The following is a 23,072-nucleotide window of genomic DNA, read 5'->3' on the forward strand; positions in this document are numbered from 1 at the left end:
GATTGTTGTGATGCCTTCTCTCAGTGAGAAGCTTCTCCTTTGCTTCTTCGATTGTCTTGACTTTTCTTGGAGTTTAAATCAAACTTAAATAAAGTCGGAGTAAGTCATAGTAAAGAGCACCTCTGCCTCTTTAGAGTAAGCAAGTTCACATCAGTGAAAATACAGACTTGCAGGCCGACGGCGCCTCAGACTTGAAATTCACGTCATGTAATTTCTTTGTTAAAACCATATGCCACTGCTTTGACATCTGACACTGTCAACATCAATAATATAGGGTTTTTTTGTATTCTGACATTGTTGAATGAAGTCAAAGTTGTTACTCTAAGGGGAACCACAACCACGAACACAAAACTCATGAACACAACATGTGTACTCTGCCAATTCGACAATAATCCCTCTGATATTGTAGCCAGTTACTATGCTTAGAAGTGAGTTGATTGAATGATTAATTGGTTGCATTGATTTGATTACATTTCCTCCAGTGAGTGACATTAAGATGAAGAGAAGAAACGATATTGAGAGCTTCTTTATCAAGAAAAAAAAAGAGTCAGAGTCAGCTACAGCCAGTACCAGCACCAGTGCAGATGCCCACACAAGCCAGCAGCCTAGGGATAGTGTTGATGAGCAGTCCACTACCCCAATACAAGATGGTAGGTTGTGCATGGAAAGTTTGAATTAGTTACATGTGGCCCTTTCATGCACACCGTTCAACCAGTGGAACACTGTTATTGTCATCAAAAAGGTTCTGTCATAGTGCCACACTACATAACACAGGGTCTTTAGTAATACACTATGGTAACTCTGGTAACGACAAAGGTATAACGCCATGCATTAAAGGGTTTAACAGCTGACAAATGTTGAGACAGAAGATGATGAACTAAAGATTTGTATTGTATATGTGCATGGACCTGTCTGTCTGTCTGTCTGTCTGTCTGTCATTTTAAACTATCCTTGTATTACCACAGTTGACCAGCCACATTTGGAGGAGGAGGAGACGGACTGTGAATCTGTGTTGTCTGGATCTCCACCTACTGAGCATGGTATGTCAGGTTCAGATGTCATTCATGAAGTTGGTGTCTACTCTCTCATACTTCAGTTATTTAAAAATGGCCAATTATGCATATTTATATGTGAATGCATAGCATGTAGCCCCTTAATGCGCGCCGTACCTCCTGTGGCACGCTGTAATAGTCATTGAAATGTAACTACCATAGCACTACAATACTATGACACAACACAGGCCCTTTAGGAATGCACCACGACTTGGTCATTACCATACTGGTAACAACAAATATATAAAGCCGCATCTTAAGGGGTTAACCAGATTACACTGCACTTTCAATTAAAAGCCTGGCACATTAAAATAACTTAATGAGGATATGTGTGTGCATTTATCTTTAATTTCTGTGAATACATACATAGAAAACAAAGACCTAAACATAGAACATTTCAATACTATATATATATATATATATTTTATACTACTACAAAATATTGTATTTGAAGTTCACTGGTGCTTTTCTTTAAAATGCAGGAAATAGCATAGAATAAATGCAACATTTTCTGTGTGGGAGGACCCCCGTATGTGTATATAATTCCATGATTCCATGGCCACCTCAGACTATATTTGTGTGTCATCTTGGCCACCCTAGTAAAAATGTCCTGGATACGCCCCTGGAGCAATTTGACATGAAATGGGCAAATATTACGATTTTGGCCACGGAAATGATTGAAAATGAGTGAAACTGTTTAAATACTGCTCAAATGGTAGTTATGGTGCAGATGCTCGAAAACAATAGCTGTTATTGTTACTATTATTCACATTAACTGCATCTCATCATTCTCATCTGGAGGTGGTGAGGCCGTGCCTCCCCTGCCGTATTGGAGTGCACGTGCCTGACACACACACACACACACACACACACACACACACACACACACACACACACACACACACACCAGCCAGCTTGCTAAATGGTTAACACGCCCCCCCCCCCTTTCCAAACGCGCACCAAACCGTTTCTAGTTGTGTCAAGGCATTAACTGTAATGCAGCTTGAAACTCATCAAAGGAACCTAGGATTGATATGTCTGACAGAGTGGGGTATTGTTTTCGGACACTCGTCATTTTTTTCACCACAGCAAAAAAAAAAACAAGAGGCCTTGTGTTGTCCTTCACCAGACAGAGCTGCAGCATAGCAGGGGTAAAGTGTCACATAATAGACGGGGAGGAACGGTAGCTTACCATGCACCCCCCCCACAACAAAACGCCATATGACTTTTTTTAATCTTCAAGATGTCCTGAATAAGAATTTGAGTGGTAACAGTAATATAACTCACTCCCACTATACTTTTTCACATCATATTGCATATGACCCCAGAATGCTCAATGCATTCTAGTAGTACACTGCCAAGACCTCTAGAGCCATGATGCAATTGGTTATCATAGCTTATGATATACCATATGAAAGCTTGGAGTCTGTAGTATACATATATTATATGGTATTTGGTGTACCTTTTGCATAGCAACGGTTGCTACGCAAAGCATCTTCCTTAGCAACCACCATCAGTGATACAGTTCCTCTGCGATTACATTGTGCTGTGATGTCTGGATCTAGACCATTTTTCCAAGGTTCAACATGACTTGTTTGAACCTCCAAGATGTCCCTAATAAGAATTTGAGTGGTAACAGTAATATAACTCATTCCTACTATACTCTTGTACATCGTATTGTACATGACCCCAGTACGCTCTATACGTTTTAGTTCTATGTAGTAGTAAACTGCCAAGGCCTCTACAGCCATTTTACAGTTGGTTATTATAGCTTGTTATATACCATATGAAAGCTTGGAGTGTGTAGTTTATGAATATTACCATATTTGTTATTATAGTGTATCTATGACATTTGGGAAGATATACTTGGTTTAGTGATATGATGTCTGACAGCTCTGATTTTTCTATTCTTTAAAGACCATATGACACTTGGGAAATATTGTAATATACACAAACATATTGAAAGTAAGCATAAAATATAGTCACTTGAAGTTGGCTTTGATCATTATGATGGAAAACATGATGTTTTATGGCCTTTGAACAGCGAGATTTTTGACATCTGCTGGCGCGCTTCCTACAAGTCCGTCACGTCACCGATGACGCACGCTCAGGAATCTATAGGCCTATCAGGACTGTCTTGACGCCTGTCAGGATTACCTGTCACAACTAACATGGATTCCGTAGTGGGTCTAGACAACTCATCTGACGCATACTCGGAGCCTGAAACATTTTTGAAAGTAGAAGAGTCCGACCCGATACTGGAAGACAGTGGTGGAGGCATTATGCCCTACAGATAGGCTACGAGCCGTATCTGGATGAGATGGAGCGACGAGGCTCCGAAAGTTCGGATGGCGAAGCAGAAGGCGCTGTCGGTGGTGCTGCTGTGACAGACCGCGGGATGCCAAGAGATGTTGGCAGGCTACAGAGCGTGGAATGGTAACTATCTTCTTATTCATTTTCCTGACAATGAACGGAGAGTAGACTCCGTAAGATAGTGTAGGCCTACTTTGTTGTATCGTTTGTTTGTACCACCGAGCATTTGTGTGCAGTCTACTTATCACATCCCAAAAGTAGCCTAATAGCCATAGGTAGGGGACTGTACCGATCGCAAAATGATTTTACGTCTCAGTGCCTCATTGTCTTCATCTTTATGTAGTTAGGCCTATATTATTATTTGTTTTTATAAAGGAACACCAAGGCCGTCAGACCAATTACGCAGTTTGCCCTGCGCCATGGCTTGGCTCCAGTGCCTTTCCTTCCGCGAATAGGCTACTCCGGACTTTTACGCGAATCAACACTCGACATTGAAACTTTGTGAAGTTCTGTGATTATTTCCAACATTCGTGCCTTTATCTGTCGCATTTTAGGTGTTTTTGTGGGAGGTGTGCAAACAGTAAAGGACTCTGTGTGCTGCCGTGAGCAGCCCAAAGTTTGCGCCAGGAGAGAAGAGGAGCGGGACACATTCGCTGCGTAACAGAACATTCTGGCTTTCAGCCCGTTTGTCTGAACGAGCACGTTCTCCGCACCGCATATTTCCACTACCGGCAAGACTACGGGGACGTAGAGGGAACGAGTGAGTAGCCTAGTCATATTGTAAAACCATTTGTATGGAATAGTAGGAACCGTATGATTTCATATCAATGATGTAAACTTGTCATGCAGGCCTACATCTAAAACTCATCTGTTTTTTCTCTCTTCTGATCATCTTTCAACTTTTAGGTGGAAGAGATACACTGCATATAGACAATTTCTTAGATCTAGCTATGACTACCTGGGAATACACGCCAAGGTCCCCTTACCTTCCTTTGTGGTGTGGTCCATCCGGATAACTTTTCCCTCTACAGATTACAGGGGGTTCCAGGACAACAGCCCGTGATGTTGCTCATGCACAAGTGTTGATAAATAAATGACAATGAATGTCAATACATGTTACCTGTAGCTTCACATGAATTTGCCCTAGGGGGCGCCAAATACAACCTCACCAGTGGCGGTTTTAGAAAGTCTGAGGTCCTAGGCAAAGAACAGTTTCGAGACCCCACGCCCCTTGGCCTAGGTGACACCAAACATACAACTTCAGCAGTGGCGGTTTTAGGAAGTCTGAGGTCCTGGGCAAAGACCACATTTGAGGACCCCACCCCACCCTCACACACACACACACACACACACCACCACCACCACCACCACCACCAGCAGCATCACCTAAGATGTAAATGTATTGGATTTATTTTATCTATTACTTTTTGAGAAGAGACAAGTCAACTTCTTAGGAAACAAACAGTTGAACATTTTTCTTTTAGTGTTATTCCAGAGACGAAATCCTGAAATAAAGTGATGAACCATTGGAACAATCTTGTACAAATTGTAATAGTCTTGACTGCATTAAGCATTCCCATCCTGCTTAGATTTATAATCCCTACCTGCTCCTACAAGCTTACTTTTACAACTCAGTTCTTTGCTTATCAGTTCACTTGATGTCATAATAAATATAATGAGTTTTACTGTTCAGACAATTTTATGATGTTATGATCTGATATATTTCCCATTGCCATGTTCTTCCATACTAAATTCATTCACTGAAAATGTCTCAAGCAATGCACATCAAAGTCAAATGCACATTAAATGTTTCAGCACCAGTGCACTCATGCCATGCTCAGGCCATCACAGTCATGGTAGGTAGAGGGGTGGAACAGTTAATTGGTCAGGGTACCTCCCTTACAAATTGTCTCCTCCCTCTGTACACCATCTCTGGTGAACCTTTGCTCTTCAACATGAGCATAAGGCAGTCCCACCCCCCAAACACCTCCATGACCGAGATGATCTGATCATAGAACGGTGGCCCGCCCTAATCCACAACCATAACTGTGGTGCCCAGGGCATGGAATTGCTACACTGCACAGGTTTTAAACCCATCATGTGCTTATCACTCTGATATGGCTATTGAGTAAACAATTTCATTGAAGAATGCCATCCTGATTGCAATAGGGGTAAGATCTTCTCGATTGAATATATTGTGCTTATCCACAAAAGTTAAATCAAATCTTCATTGAAAAGCAATCCATCATCAATTTCAGCTTTTAACACAAAAGTAACATAAGAAAAATGCAATATAATATAGAAATGTTTCAAAGTTTCATCATATCACAATTTTATTTTAAGACTCAAACTTTGTATTAAAACATCAAAAATATTATCACTCAGACAGTGAAGCCTGGAGATTAAATTAAAACACATGGCCATCACTTTTGATTTACGGAAATGTATTAATAAAAACCCTAAACAGATGTAAACGAACGACCTCTGCGATATTGTGTGTGTCAATGTCTAAGTCAAGCGGACTAAGACATTCAAAGTGGTGGAACAATTGCACACAGGGCGCTAGGGCAAATAGATAGGGCCCCACATACAGCCCGTTAGGGCCCCCATTACCTAAAGGAGGGCCCTTGGACTAGTTGCAAATGCCCTAATTGTCCTCCTTATAGCTCTGTCCCTAATCATTCATTTGAGCTTTTTCACCATATAACTTGGCAGTTTTGATAGGTACTGTTTTTTTTAACTTCTGAGAGTTGTGATTGACCAATGACTGAGGCAGGAAGACAGAAATGACGGGGATAGGGTATGGAAAAATCTAATTTTGCCCCATAAAATTACTTGGGCATTTTTGCTAGCAAACTGACAACTTACACCTTCACCATGGAAGCTTATCTAGTATTCTTTATCATGTGGTGTCCCAGATGTTGTGCAGTACTTCTGGGACAATACAATGAAAGCCCACATGGGTATTGGGGGGCACTGTAGCAACACAGACATGAAATGAGTGGGTAGGATATTCAAAATATCACCTCAAGGTCTCTCCATCTCAAATGACTAAAGCTAATATTACACACCCTGTAATAACCTTTTTCAGAACCCCAAGGAGAGGATGGAGCAGGTGGTTCCCAACACAGTAGATCAATGCACTCACAGAAAATATGAAAATAAATGTGTTTATTACATGCAGTTCAGCTCTGTCCAATTTTAAACAAAAGTATGAGTACATTTGTGGTGTAATTACAACAGTAGCACATAATACATAACTGTAACACCATGTATGCCATTGTACCTTATGTACAGTGAGACCGTCATTACTAAAAAAAACACTAAAAACCTAACGAGGACCTGGCATGGTTCACAACAGATGGTGAGTGTGTAGCTTTGGTGCCCCCTGCTGGAGCAGAGCTACACATACTATCACCGCAAACTCAATCCAACCAGTGGAGAATCAGCTGAACATACGACAAGTACATTGGTCTACTTTTTACTCAGATAAGTCACCTGAGTTGGAACCATTTGTATGCATAAGTGTGAAAAAAAGAGAGAAAAAAGTGTCCTTCCAACACACCCTGTACTGTGGTTTTGGAATTACCTGCATCAAACTTTTGGTAATGTCTATATTGAAGGGTTGTTTGTGGCGCTAAAGCGTGTTGTGTGTGTGTGTACTGACTGCTGCCCTCTTATCCGGCTTTTCACATGATGCACTCAGTGGCTCTGGAACAGGGGATAGGTCTGGAATGTCAAAGTCATCACAGCTGTAGTCCTCAACTCGACACATGGCCTCCACCATCCGCATCAGCTCTTCAGCATAGCCTGTTGCAGAGGAATATGGGGACAAGGTTCAAATTAATCCTACAATAGATATAGCACACTAGTAGGCCTACATCTCAAAAACCTAATCTTATCTGCTATGAACTTTCTATAGTCACTTCAGAAATGGCCCCAGTCTATCTGAGACATACTACTACTCTTCCTTACCCTGTGATAATGTCTTTTGAAACAAACAAAAGTGCAAGTCCTGAGACATTTACAATCATTGCTCTGTACATTTTTTGTGCACTGGGAATGTTGCAAGCTGTAGCTAAGTCCTTGATTGAAAGCAGCTTTGGATAAAAGAGTCTACCAAGTATAATGTAATGTCCTAAAAGTATGTTTCACTGAATATTTCTGTATGATTACCTGCTCTCCATCCCTTTGTATGAAAAGTGACACAGGCTGTTCCCTGCCTTCCAAGACTCTGTGTGCACAAGAAGAGAACAGTCCCTCGAATCCGGTATGCCTGTTGTGGATGTGATCCATAACTGATGTCCATTTGTCCACCACAAGTTGAACATTGTCAGGAGGCGTCGAGACCACAGCCCAGTACAGATGGTTTATTATACTTCCCACCCAGGGTTTGACATCCTGGCAACCTCTGGTTTGACCAAGGCTCTGCAACTTCTTCTTGACACCTGAGTAAACATGTGTAGATGAATCAATAAATAGTGAATGTAATGTACATCTGGCACACACACACACACCTGGGGCAATGCCGGGATGAAATAATGTGGGGTGTACCAATATATGTGTAGAGACATATAAAATGTAGGCTACACTTCCTTAGAACTGCATAGTCACAGTCCTTGTTGGTCGCCTCAGACATGCTTGTATGCAAAAGTCACAGTGCTGATCTTTTGTTGAGTTCACATGAATAAATAAGAACATGAATATGAGCACATATAAAATGTGTGTGTGTATGTGTAAAAGGAAAAATAAAATAATAATTGAAAAAAGGTTTCTTTCCTAACACAAAGAACCTATCTGAGCAAAAAGTAGACCCATTTACAGTGTACTAAACCCAACCAGTGTAAGGTCTGAGAGTGTGGTGTGTAGTCAAATGTGATCTGTATTAGTAGCCTAACTTAGTTGACCTACACACTTTACCAAAACTTACATCAATTGATGGGACCCCGTCAGCAGTGAAGCCATCTCTTTCCTCTGCAGCAACATAGGCCTACTCAGACTGGCATTCCTGGAGTATCTGAAACATTATATAAATATTATGATGCCGCGTGAATAGGAGAGAAAAAGCGCTACTGCAAACCCAAAACAAACATGACAGCAGATTGTTCTTGAACACAGAAAGAAGTTGCAAATTTACATGACATTACATAACAGCGGTTACTGCATGTTCGTTTGGGTTTCTGACAAGAGTAGGCTATTTGTCAACACGTAGAGTACGTTCATGCTCCATTAGTCACGGACACAACGCTGATGGGGGGGGGGGCAGTCGCATAGAGTTGCATTGATTGTCTTTTCAGCTGGTAGGCCTACAGTAGACTATTTACCAGTAGACACATATAATTTTACTGTAACTGTAGGCCTACGGCGGCGAACTGAAATGTAGGAAGGCGACTTGACTTTTTTGCAAACACTCTCTGAGATTAATTTAGATGCACGGCTGAAGCACTTTAGTAGCAAGCTTTGTTGAAGTGTTCAGAACTGGCACCAACTTCATACCGTTCACCAAGCAAGTGGTTTACGCGGTGATAAAACACAAACCTCTTTGCACTTCCTTTCCCTCGAGTTCATGATTAGAATGCAGTCCAAAATAAGATGGTACAGCCTACCTCCAGCCGCTGCCTTTTCTCCAGAGCGAGACCCCCTTCAGCTGGCGTCGGTGCCGCTCGCCCCCCTCGAGCTTGTCCCCCGAGGGAATATGCTCGGCACTGATTTGGGCCGCGAAACCCTCTTCAGACGAACATCAATTCCAAGTTGCTCCTTCAGAGCCTAGGTCGAGTCGTAGCAGAGAAAATGTGCAGAACACAGTACAGAGCTTGGCTTCCACGGTGTTCTTTTGGGATCAGTTCTCGTCCTGCGAGTCCACAGCAAGTTCAATTCAGGGTCTTTTGAAAAGCGATGCAGTGTGAAACCGCTCTCCCTGGTGTTTGAGCAGTATCCTGCAACGCACCGCTCGGGCATGTTGTTAAAAAAATATTCGAGAAAGAACGTACACTCTATCGATTCCTGTCAGGATGGTTGACAGCACGTGCAGTCAGGTGTAAACAGAGAGGTGTGGCGTGGCGGCATTCCTGAGCATACGTCATTTTATGGAAGGGCCACTGGCATGTGGAATTTAGTGGCGCGTGTTCAAATTTTGGAAATAACAGGAGAACCACTAATACTTGTCATATGGATGCATCTCAACTAGAATTTAATAGTTATTTCAGGCTGAACTAAAAAGGGTCGTCTCCACGTGTCATGAGGTCTTTAAATGGCTCCCTTCTACAATGTTAGCCAATTATGATGTATTAGAATATTATAATTTTTTTTATTATTTAAAGGGTTTTCAGAATTAATTAGCGCATCATAATCAGGAATGGGATTTATCCGCCCTCCAAAACTGCTTTGAAATATCTGACTGGGATATTTTTAAACAAGTAGCCACCAACAACAACCAAATAAACATTGAGGAGTATAAAGATACAGTCACATCCTTCATCACCAAATGCATAGATGACATCACAGACACAAAAACAATAATCACTCGAGCCAACCAGAAGCCATGGCTGACGGGGGACGTCCACAGGCTGCTGAGGGTAAGAGACAAAGCCTTCAGAGCTCGGGATGAAGTGGGCCTGAAAACAGCTAGGGCCAACTTCACAAGGCATTAGAAAGGCAAAGCAAGAATACACACAAGCAAAGATGCACGGAGCAAATGGAAGGACATCCAAGCTATCACTAACTACAAGCCATCACCTCGGAGCTGCAAAAACAACACATCCCTGCTGAACGACCTCAACAGCTTTTTCACACGCTTCGAGGAACAACCCGCACAAAACAACAGGCCCACACAACATCCCTGGACTGGTGCTGAAAGACTGTGCTGAGGAACTAAAGCATGTCTCCACTGACATCTTCAACACCTCACTACAACAAGCCATTGTCCTCTCCTGTTTCAAAGCCGCCACCATCATATCGGTACCAAAGAAGTCATCTGCATCCTGCTTCAACGATTACCGTCCCATAGCACTGACACCCATCATCATGAAGTGCTTCGAACGGCTGGTCATGGCACACATCAAGTCCATCCTCAACCTCCTACTGAATGTCAGCAAGACAAAGGAGATTGTTGTCAACTTCCAGAAAGGTCACCACCAACTCCTGCCACTGACCATCGATGGTGCTGCTATGGAGAGGGTGAGCAACACAAAATTCCTTGGAGTGCACATCAGCGAGAACCTCTCCTGGACCACCAACACTGCATCACTGACCAAGAAAGCCCATCGCCTCTATTTCCTGCGAAAACTGAGGCATGCCAGTGCCCCACCAGCCATCATGACCACCTTCTACAGAGGAACCATTGAGAGCATCATCACCAGCTGTATCACTGTGTCACTGTAAAGTCCACTGTGATGGTAGCAGTGAGAGTGAAATTGAAAGTGATTGGTCAAGCACAGACAGTGGCAGTAGCAGTAAATGAACTTTCCGCCTTGGACTATACCTTTCCCCAAATGTTCAATAAACTTTATTTATGATTCAACTGGTTTCCTTCTATTGGGGTCTTATGGTCTTGTGCACCAACTTGCACGGACTGTAACGGTGACACAGACAGTACAGATTGCAACATTGTCAATATTTCCAGTAGTTAGTGCTTACGAACATCACATTTAGGGTTTGGACTTTTTCAAATTGTTAATATATTTCCTTTTAAGGTCTTTATATATGTAAGAATCAGTCATTTAATGAATCGAGAAAAAAACAGAGCTGTCAGACATCATACCACTAAACCAAGTATATTTTCCCAAATGTTATAGGTACACCAAGAATATGACAATATTCATAAACTACACACTCCAAGGTTTCATATTGTATATAACAAACTATGATAACCAACTGCAAAATGGCTGTAGTGGCCTTGGCAGTTTGCTACTACATAGAACTAAAACGTATAGAGCATACTGGGGTCATGTACAATATGATGTACAAGAGTATAGTAGGAATGAGTTATATTACTGTTACCACTCAAATTCTTATTAGGGACATCTTGGAGGTTCAAACGAGTCATGTTGAACCTTGGAAAAATGGTCTAGATCCAGACATCATAGCACAATGTAATCGCAGAGGAACTGTATCACTGATGGTGGTTGCTAAGGAAGATGCTTTGCCTAGCAACCGTTGCTATGCAAAAGGTACACCAAATACCATATAATATATGTATACTACAGACTCTAAGCTTTCATATGGTATATCATAAGCTATGATAACCAATTGCATCATGGCTCTAGAGGTCTTGGCAGTGTACTACTAGAATGCATTGAGCATTCTGGGGTCATATACAATATGATGTGAAAAAGTATAGTGGGAGTGACTTATATTACTGTTACCACTTAAATTCTTATTCAGGACATCTTGAAGATTAAAAAAAGTCATATGGCGTTTTGTTGTGGGGGGGGTGCATGGTAAGCTACCGTTCCTCCCCGACTATAAGGGATAGCAGACACCATAGATCACACAGGGATTATGCACACACACACACACACACACACACACACACACACACACACACACACACACACACACACACACACACGCACACACATACACCTTGGCTCATGTTTGCCACTGTTGTGAACCCCAACAGATCAACGTGTTGAAAAAGTCTCTAAAGCGTACAGCAGATCTCCCATTTCTGTTTCTGTAGCTGTATTTACTTTTTAGCCATGGTGCCAATTCTACCAGATCAGATACACAGACACAGAGATGTGTTGTCAACTGTGCTTTCGGGAGACAGGTGTGGAGGCTTAGTTTTAAGTTTGATATGGTATTTAGAAGGACAACATAATGGGGAGAGGACAAAAACAAATCCAGTATAGCTGTATTACTACTTTCTCCTCTTTAAAAAGTAGGATTTGTCACAAGGTTGTCTACTCAATTATGTCGGAAAGCATTCAGTCAGGAGAATAAATAGGAAAAACAAGGCTAGCTCAGTGAGACCAGGGTGTTTTTTGTACATTGAGTAAGAGGCTAGCATCATCGCATGGATGTGGGCTGTGTGACTAATAATAAGGTAATATTAGCAATGCCTCTTATTCTGGCTTAAGGAGTATTAAAAAGAGCTGCTCTTGTCTGCTCACAATGTAATTATAACACAAAAAGCTGAATGCTTTTCAAATTTCCATTCAGTCTATTTAGTATTCTTATTTCAAACTGCAGCTTTGAAACGCATGTTGAGGACATTGGGACTCAGGAAAGCCAATTGCTCTCTTATCTGGAGGAATGTGTTGTAGGGTCATTCCAGCTGGAATCAGCAAATTTCTGAAAAATCTCCCACTCGACCCCCTCGGATTTGCCTAAAAAAATGTATGTGATGGCTTAAACATCCAATAGATCATATCCACAATATCAGAACTCAGCTGTGGATACTTTTGGCACAAAAAATCTGTAAATAAGTACACCCCCTACGCTTGTTTTAGCGACATTGCATGAGTGACCATGTTCAGATTCAATTATCTCCAGAACTATTTGTGTCAGATTCATTATATTTTCAGGGCTAAGAGTCCCAGACCTGAATATCGTATATTACAATTTGCAGCACTGTAAGTCAAATCACACCGTAATAATGTGCCTCTACTTTTTGTAGATATCATATGTTCTAGGGTTTCCAAATGTCTGTAAAAACCTCAAAGTTCTACATGTAAGGTTCATCCTTGGTAAATGGTCTGATATGTACCATGACTTTCACATCATAGTATATCTAACAAAAGGCTCCAATGGTTGTTGAGATACAGAGGTCCAAAGTTCGGAAAAAATTAATTCGCACCAATGTTTGGAGCAATATTTCCAATGTATGACACTAGTTAGGAACTTTCTGTTTGGTGTTTCTGAAAGAGGATGTTTTTTTTAACAACATATCAAAAAATTGGGATGGTGTTTTGCCTCATTCTTTTTATAACGGACTTCAAAATCTCAATTGGCTACAATTACTTGAAGCTATGAGGACCATGTCACCAACCGACTTGTCGCAACTCTCAAATCCATGGCTCTGATGTCACCTTAATAGTGAAAACAAGATGGCTACCCTGTGAATGACAAAGCAAATTCTAGGGAAACCATAACACTTGAAAATGAATTGATTGATGCCACACAGCAAGAATAGCACATTGCACATGGCTTTGATAGACATTAATTATTTTAATTGTAAAATCATAATAATAATCATCATCATCATTTTAGTAGTAGTAATAGTAGTAGTAGTAGTAGTAGTAGTAGTAGTTGTAGCGGTAGTAGTAGTCTTGGAATAAAGTGATGAAATAGGAGAGGATTAAATAATTGTAGTACTCGTGTTTGCAACAAGGACTCCCATCCTAACTAGTCTTTCAACCAGCACCTGTAACTTTATATTTGCTATGAAGCTTGTGTCTTACTCGTTAAGTTACCAGCTGTATTGCAAAATAACTTAATTCATACTGGCTAGAGATTCCCTCAGACTAGTTTGACAGCATGGTCCTGGAGTTTTTGTTAGAAGAGTTTGCTTGCATGCAGTATTCAATATCAGGTGAATATTGAAGGCACAGAAGTTCATATTGGCACCAGACAACCATGTGGTTCTTGTCACATTGTTGCGATCTAATTCAGCTGCTTGCATCATTGTAATAATATCCCACTGCAATGCTGACAAGTGGATTGCAGGTTAGCAGCAGTAATTACAACAATCATGATTTGGATGCTTGCACACAATGTTCATTACTTGTAAAGTTCATCATCACATTGATCCAGGTGAGATGATGGAAGCCGAAAGGAAGCTTTGCAGCATGCAAAAGCGTTCAGATATGGTGGTGGATTGGGGGCGGGGCACAGTTCTACAGTCAGGGTACCTCTGTCGTGGTGACTGTTGGCGGGGGTGGGACTGTTTTATGGTCGCATAGGAAAGTAAAAGTTGATTAGAGATGACACATAGGAGGAGACAGTTTGTAAAGAGGTATCCTGATTGTAGAACTTCCCGCCCCCCACCATCCTCCCCTGACCGAAGTGCCCTGAGCATGGTGTTGGTATGCTTACTGATATCAGTACCTCTGTGGTCCTTCAAGGTGTTCCTCATTGAATTGCCAATGAAGGAAGATTGCACACAACAATATGAGTGCAGATACCTAATGCATCATCAATGACAGTGGCAAGCTACCTATTAAAGTCAACTCACAAATTGCAACTGGTGATTGAAAGTTAAGTGTGTATAAAATGTATTGTCACAGGCCAGAGCATTAAAAGTTCCTGACTTTTTTAATACATTTCATTTTTTTCAAATATTAAATCACTTTAAGGAAATCAAGGTTGCATCAAGGAAATCATATCAACGCCTTGTTTTATTTCCAGAGGTTGTTTTTTTAATGACTTCTCTTAAAATGGTACTTCTCTCAACCATCTTGAATCTTGAAAACGTAGCGCCAGTGAGAACATGTTGCGTAGTCACTTGATCATCTGGCCGATAGTACACTTAAAAAGATGAGGCCAGAATCCCAGAAAAATCAGAAATACTCAGCTGAACAAACAGCTTTGCCTGGGCCCGGGATAAAGTCGTCTGAAGAGACCCCTTCCCAATACATGCAATGTAATGAGTACCCAATCTTGATTCCCCCATGTCCTTGGCCCAGAACAATTCACCACTTCCGCTTCCCACTGCACTATTTGATCACAGGCTTATGTCACACCGCAATGCGCTTTACGATCATTAAAAGGAATGAGGCAAAACACCATTCTATTTTTTTGCTATGTTGTTAATAAAAATATCCTCTTCCAGACACAACAAAAAACAAGTTCACAGCTGGTGTCATACTTTGGAGGTATTGCTCTAAAAAATGGTGGGGGTTTTTTTCATGACGCCACTTTGGATGGATTTGAGGGATGCATGCCACACTGCATTGAGATTTGAAAAGGCATTATACAGATAAAGGGGCAAAACACCATCCCAATTTTTAGATATGTTGTTAATAAGAATATCCTCTTCCAGAAACAACAAACAGCAAGTTCACAACCGCTGTCATATATTGGAAATATTGCTCCAAACAATGGTGTATTGTTTCCTTCCCATGATGCTGACTTCCTGGAACTATTTTGGAACTATGCCATTGGCTCCATGAGCCGCCATCTTTGTGTGAAAATGGAACACAAAAATCAAGGGGATTGGCCACCTTCTTAGGATGGAATTGAGGGTTAAGTCAGAAATACTGAAATACTGAGCTGAACAAAGTATAAAATCACCTATTTGGTATCAGAGATTTTAGGTTTTAGTGTACACTGACTTGGCTATTCATTTTAGGTGTAGTAAACCCAATTTTTCTAAGGTAACAGGGCTTCTAAGGTGCACCTGCATGTCACACAGGAATGAGTTTTAAAAATTCATTATAAAAATAATGGGGCAAAACACCATCCCAATTTTTAGATATGTTATGAATAATAATATTATCTTTCAGAGACACCAAACAGCAAGTTCACAACTGGTGTCATACATTGGGAATATTGCTCCAAATAATGGTATAAATTAGTTTTTGCCCATCTTTGGACCTCGGCATCTCAACAACCATTGGACCCTTATATTAAATATGATGTGATGTGAAAGTCATGGAACATATCTGACCATGTACCAAGGATGAACCTTGAATGTTGAAATTTGAGGTTTTTATGGACATCTGAACACCCTTGCAATTTTAATTTCAAAGAAAAGTAGAGGGCCAGCATTAAGGTGTAATTTGACATACAGTGCTGCAAATTGTAATGTATGCTTGTCAGGTCTATGACTCTTAGCCCTGAAAAAATAATGGACCCACCACAAATAGTTTTGGAGATAATTAAGTCTGAATATGGTCACTCAGGCAGTGACACCAAATCATGGGGAGGGGGTGTCCTTATTTACAGATTTTTTGTGGAAAAAGTATGCACAGCTGAAATCTGCAATGGTGGATATGTTCTATTGGATGTTTAAGCCATCACATATATTTTTTTCAAGCAAATCCGAGGGGGTCGAGTGGGGACCATTTGCTGATTCCAGCTGGAATGACCCGTGTGTGTGTGTGTGTGTGTGTGTGTGTGTGTGTGTGTGTGTGTGTGTGTGTGTGTGTGTGTGTGTGTGTGTGTGTGTGTGTGTGTGTGTGTGTGTGTGTGTGTGTGTGTGTGTGTGTGTGAGAGAGAGAGTGCGGTGGTCTATGAAACCAAGCCAAATGCAATAAGTTGAGTGGACTTTCAAGTTGCCTCCAACTCCATCCAATGCCAATTTTCTAATTCACTGTGAAGTTAATAACATCAGTGCACCAAGCCCAGCCAAAGTTTTAAAAAGCTTTTTTCATGAGAAAAGCACTGAACAGAATTATTCGCAACAGGAAAATAATATTTGCAATTCTTTTCTTGGTTATGCCAACTAGAAATAGCCTTTAAGCCACTGACTAGAGTGGAAAATGAACAACTTGTACTTTGTCAGACGAAGGACCGAGACGGAGTGTGGTGAGTCTACACTTGTTTGTGTGGGCCGGTCCCTCATTTCCATACAGGCGTGCAGTTCAGGATTTGCCATCGAAGGGAATAGAAATTGAATTTGATTAGATCTGAAGAGTGTGTGACCTGCATCTCACTGTTATTATTAAACATTCGTGGTGAACTTGAGAAAACCCAAATACGAACAGGGAGAAAGACATGAGTGGTGCGTGCGTGCGTGCGTGCGTGCGTGCGTGCGTGCGTGCGTGCGTGCGTGCGTGTTTAATCCCCATCAATTGTTGCAGATGAAATGTAATCATCGGCTGCGTGCAGTCAATCAGTGTGGGTCTTTTCTCCTCCCTGTCGTGGAGGCGAATGTGTGTTTACACAGTTAGCGCAAACAACAGCAAGTTCCAAAAGCCCTCTGGTACACCTTGCCCTGTGGTAAATTAGCACGTAAGATAGAGCTTTCCCTATTCATTACCAGGTCATTAGCCTCCAGCCTTTTGGTATTCCCTGCATTCAGTCAGCAGCTGGTGTCCACACCGCTGCTTATGGCAGTGATTATACAGTAGGCCTAGAGTTGATTTATTTATTTGTTTGTTTGTTTGTTTGTTTGTTGTGTTTTCTCATGCTTTTGCCCTCACTGCCAGTGAATCAGGGTGAGTTTCATGCTGGCATGATTTGATAACAATACCATGGAGACAATATTGGCACCATCGCTTAGCAACCCTACACTGTAACAAATAGCTGTTTATTTACGGAAATTCTGCAACAGCATTCTACTGTTTTTCGAAAAAGCAGACAACTACTGTGAAAATATTACTTTGAGTCACATATTGAGCATAAACAGTAAGTACTGCACAATAGCAGTATTCGCCGTTGTGGAAAAAACTAGAGATGCACCGGATCCTGATTTTTAGGATCCTGCCGGATACCAGATCCACTGAATAAGATCCTGCCGGATCCGGAACCGGATACCGGATCCTACAAAAGGTTTGAAACATATAGTCTACTCACACACGTGGGCCCTTTTTATTACGTTGGCGCAAACTATTGTTTAGACTCATTGGCTTATTACCACACTGCCTTCAATAGCCGCTTCCAAAGGGATTTCACTCCATGCAGTGATTGGGTTTGTGAAAGACTGAAAAGCCTAGGCTAGACATGCACCAGACCCTGATTTTTAGGTAACATGCCGGATACCGGATCCACTGCTTAAGATCCTGCCGGACCCGGACCCTGTGAAAAACTCTATTATCCTGACGGATCCGGATCCGGAACCGGAACCGGATCCGGTGCATCTCTAGAAAATAACAAGTTATTTTAGGCATCACCATTGAAACCCATTCATCCTCCACTTGTCCGTGATCACCATCAAACTTCAATACCACCTGAAGAACTGAAGTCATTCTGACTGGTTAAAGATTATCTGATACTATCAAGCATGATGAAACAATTTCTAAGGAAACTGCAATACTTAAAAAGTGCTTGATGCAGCAAAGTGTGAGTAGCACATGCATTTTGATAGTGATGAAAGTGTGAATGGCTGAAACATTTTAAGAACGTGTAACACTCTTGCAACAAGCAGCCCCATCTAAACCAATCTGCTAATCAGTGCCTGGCCTCACCTGAGTAGGGCTGTTATGCCATTATTCAATTACGGGCGTCACCTGCCAAGGGCCTGATGACTCTGGTCACATGGTACTCTTGCACCTGTATATAAATCTGGACTATCAACACTTCAGTTGCTTGCCTGCCTGCTGGCTGGCCTGCATGGCACAGCATAGCACTTGTTTGCCTACAAGCTTGCCTACAAGCTTGCTTACATGCTTGCACACTTTCCTCTTTGTGAAAGCTTGCTGTATGTGGCATCATTTGTGGCATTGTGGCATATAATGTGCCTGCTGCAAATTGGGCATTGCTTTGAGAGCTAGCTTGTAGTGCTGCTTGTTTGCTGTGCTACTTGGTGCAAAATATTTTTTTAAAGACTGACCAATGCTATATTCATCATTGGCTCAAGAGATACAGTAAAAAGCCCACCTTGCACACTATCATTGTAACATAGCACTGCGTACTCTGACATTTTGTTCATGCCCACACTTTCAAAGGACCACCGCAAACCATTTTCTCAATACAGCATTGCGCCATAGTATCATGCTCAAGGCACTCCAGTCATGGTGAACGATGGGAGGGTGGGGTGGTAACATGGCCAGGGTACCACAGTTATGGAGAATGATGGGTGGGGTGGGAAGTTGCCATGGCCATATTCATGAATACAACTATGACCCAGTATTTGCCTGTCATCACACAGTACAATTCAACTTTTTAACTGAAATGTACTGTTATTTTTCTGTAGAGTACTGTTATTTAACAGTTCAATTGCTGCTGAAAAAATGTTATATACTGTGATACATTAAACAGCAATGAGCTGTATTTGATTTTTGGTGTGAAATAACAGTAGAATTACAGGTAAATATAATTGCCAGTAACTGCCGTTATTTTGCAGGGAAATTTTCTTAGAGTGTACACTATCTCTGATGCAGAGTTTGTATTTCATGTTGTTATTTACTTTTTACTTTTTGTTTGTGCATTGCACGTACAGTACTTACTGTAGCTGAGACCCCAATAGCTTATTGGTAAAGGCATGTAAAATACTATACTCACGGGCACATCAGCCATGGATTAGTCTGTCCAATGCTATTGTTTAATTATTCCTCCATCCATATTCTTCACCATATCCATACAGGATTCACACCCGATATCCTCTGATTCAGACCTATGTCCTCTTTTCTAGCCACTTTGAGTAAAAGTATCTTCTAAATCTTCTAACCTTTTTCAACTTGGGGCCCACTTGAACAACAACAACACACACCAAAATATGATTATTATTTTTGGAAAATGATGTCAAGGCCCACTTGGAATACCTTCAGGGCCCACCAGTGGGCCCCGGCCCATAGGTTGGGAAGCACTGTTCTAAATGTAATGTAATAAATAAAGACCAACTCATGAACTATTAGGAAACCACAGCTGCTCCTTCAAAAAACACATCAGAAAGAGGCAGCTAATCCAACTGTATCTGCTAGCATCATAAACGCAACTCTTGAAAGCTCCCTTTTCAGACCCTCACAGACAGCACCTCTGAACCCACAGCTTGTGTAAGATAACATCATGAAACAACAGCAGGACATTCAAAGTTTTAATGGGAAGCATTTAAACATGTGGACCTATACCACACAGGATATTGTTCTGCAATGACAGGTCTCTGCTGTCATGTACCTGATATGTCTGTCCAACAGAAGAGACAGATACTATTTGTTTAATACTACAGTCAGTTGTTTTCGAATTAGAGGAGGAAGAGTATTTCGTCCCTCATGTGTTTTTCTTTTATTATTTTGTTTGATACATTACTGTTTTAGTATTGTTGTGTTTTTATCTACCTCCATTGCTCTTCTCAGAATCAAATGATTCGCAAGGACTGGTTATCATCTGTCCTTGAGACTTGCTATTTTAGCTTTTTCATAGCTGAGTGAATTTATATTGATCTTATCATGTTCCCACTTTCTCCTTAATCTCAGCTGCACCATTGTATTGCACGTGGGCTTGTTTTTGCCCTCTCATTTTTTTTTCTCATTATTTATCTTATTATTATTTATTTTTCATCCTTTGTTTTGGGGGCGTGTCATTACTGTCTGTCTGGCACCTGAAACTGCATGCTCATCTCGCCTCGCCTCGCCTTGCCATGGGAGGTATATGGATGCTTTTCGGGGAAGCCTGCATCCTGGACCTGCCAAGACAATAGGTGACTTCAATGTGTCACAACACAGCTTGTCCTTAGCCAACCCACTGCCTCAAGGCCAAATCCCGACATCATGCCTGTTGCAGTATATATACCCCACCTCTGCCATGAGAAAACTCCTACTGCACAGTCAACAGAGTCCAGTACAGTAGCTGTTACGGTACAGTGTTTCTTCTCTTCTTGTGGTGCTTCGTCTTGTTCTTTGCTGGATACATATAGGCTATTAGTTTGATTTCACCATAATGAATAGCACAACCTAGAAGTGTTTTTCATACCATCTGCTGAAGTAATATAGTAGCAGCAGCTGTAACTGGGCCAAACCAAGAACTGTTGTCCAGGTAACAGGCTCTCAACTACCAGGGCCACCAGTTAGCCCTGGTGCTTACAGGTCATTTTTGAATGAGTTACCACAGCTACCATTCCATTTAGAATTTTCAGTTGGCCTGCAGTATAAACGCACCAGGAACTCTAGCCCTGGGCTTAAGTTCCCGGGCTTCAGTTCCTGGGCCAATCGCCCGCAGTATAAACGGGGCATGGTCCGTCATGGGTGCGTGGTCCGTCATGTGGCTGACTGGTTTGTGTGTGTGTTTGTGTGTGTGTGTGTGTGTGTGTGTGTGTGTGTGTGTGTGTGTGTGTGTGTGTGTGTGTGTCTGTGTGTGTCTGTGTGTGTGTGTGTTTCTGTTACTCTCTGTGGCAGGTGCAGCTAGTGGCCAGAGAGGGTTCCTGGGCTGCATCCGTGCCCTGCAGATGAACGGCGTGACCCTTGACCTTGAGGAAAGAGCCAAGGTCACCCCGGGGGTCGAGGCCGGATGCTCAGGTCACTGCACCAGCTATGGGATGTACTGCCAAAACGGGGGCAAGTGTGTGGAGAAGGACAATGGATACGCATGTGACTGCTCCGATACTACGTATGATGGGCCCTTTTGCACCAAAGGTGAGTGACAAGCAGACTGTAATATACAGTTTTAGATAGATAAATAGATACATTTCATAATTCATAGACTCGTTCATTTTATGATTTTATTCTTCCATTCATCTTTTTGAAAAGTAAAATGCAGACATTCTCTCATTCTACAAATAACGGTCCCATCGAGAGTAATAGAAACAATTTAAGGATAATTTGTGTAATCCAGCACCCTCTGGCAGTGGTGTAGTCTACGTAGAACGCAGTATACCCACTTCAAAATTTCAGTATACCCACTTAAAATTGATTGATCCATTATTTTGAATAGCATAAATATATACAGTACACCCACTTCAGAAAATGTTCAAATATACAGTATAACCACCATAAAAAAGTCCACTGCCACTGCCAAAGACCACTGCCCTCTGGGGATCTCCTTCTGTGTCGTTGAATAGCTGGATGGCCAAAGGACCTCCATGACCTCTCTATCCTGCAAGTGATGGACCAGAGAATGTAACTGAACAGACTCCTCTGATTGGTGAAGATGGTGTCCAGGCGACGTTGTTTAGTATACAGTCCAGTCTGCTCAGGGTCGGCTGTTGTAGTGAGAGTAATGCTTCCATCCCATCAAGGACCAAGACAGTAAACTGGCCACAGACTGGTCAGCAGAAGTCTGTTGCAGTAGCCTAGAGTAGAGCCTGCTCTCCACTTCCTTGTAGAGTAAATCTGAATTTGCAGACTAGTCCACAGCATTGTCAAGGGGAACCCCTGGATACATATAAGTGCAGACTGTCTCCACATTCAATGAGTTGACTCTCCTGAAGTCATCTACCATTTTCTTGGTTTTGGTGGTGTTCAACTGAGTAGAAAAACTGAGTAGTTTTGCTCGTTGACCGTTGACAAGTCACCATCAGCCATGCATGTCTTCCCTCCACACCCTGTAATGTTTCTTATCCATTACCATACATCCTTCATGTTGTTATCCTGCATTTTCTTCTCCACCCTCCTCCCATATCTCCCATTTTGAATGCACTGCTACAGGTAGTAGTTTTAAATGTAGACTCCAGTCCAGATTATTTCTTTTAATGATGTCAACTTCTCCTACTGTTTTGACATTTTAAGACTGAATTCAATACTTGTGTGCCTTGTCTTGCCAGAGAGCGGTAGCTTCTTTGAAGCCAGCAACCTGTTCAAGTACTTCTTCACCTCCGAAGATGCTCCTGCAACAGTTGCCTCCTCCTCCTCTTCCTCCCCTTCCTCCTCCTCCTCCTCTTCCTCCTCATCCTCTTCCTCCGCCTTCTCCTATTTGGCCCCCAGCATCCTGGTCTGTGTCAGCTCACAGACATCCTTCCTGCTTGCTGGTTGGTCCTGGTGACACACTTGGTGACATGTTTGATCCTTTTTATACTGACACGTACTACAACCCAGATCTAAGTGAACTGTGAGGTGTGTCATGTGGAAACACATGTGGAAGTCAATCTCATCATGTTTGGGATTGTGTTAATCAGATCTGGGGTTGTGTCTGTGTGAAAAATGATGGTGTGTAGCTACAGTTTTCAGTGAA

General features: G+C 41.8%; 1 protein-coding gene and 1 long non-coding RNA gene across 2 annotated transcripts in view; one reads left to right on the forward strand and one right to left on the reverse strand.

Annotated features, from left to right (window-relative positions):
• Positions 1–22,025, forward strand: part of LOC134456121 (contactin-associated protein-like 2) — a 229,035-nt gene extending 207,010 nt beyond the window's left edge. The window contains exons 18-19 of the mRNA XM_063207554.1: positions 21,302–21,538; positions 21,964–22,025. Of these exons, the coding sequence (XP_063063624.1) occupies positions 21,302–21,538; positions 21,964–22,025 (299 nt within the window). The remainder of the gene's footprint in view (positions 1–21,301; positions 21,539–21,963) is intronic.
• LOC134455541 (uncharacterized) lies at positions 6,722–8,378 on the reverse strand. Its single transcript, XR_010036119.1, has 3 exons — positions 8,296–8,378; positions 7,542–7,813; positions 6,722–7,175 (listed from the first exon to the last, which is right to left on the reverse strand). It is a non-coding gene; the product is annotated as an uncharacterized LOC134455541 (long non-coding RNA).
• Positions 22,026–23,072: the final 1,047 nt, after the last annotated feature.

This window comes from Engraulis encrasicolus, chromosome 9 (assembly GCF_034702125.1).
Source record: "Engraulis encrasicolus isolate BLACKSEA-1 chromosome 9, IST_EnEncr_1.0, whole genome shotgun sequence".
Lineage (NCBI taxonomy): Eukaryota > Metazoa > Chordata > Actinopteri > Clupeiformes > Engraulidae > Engraulis > Engraulis encrasicolus.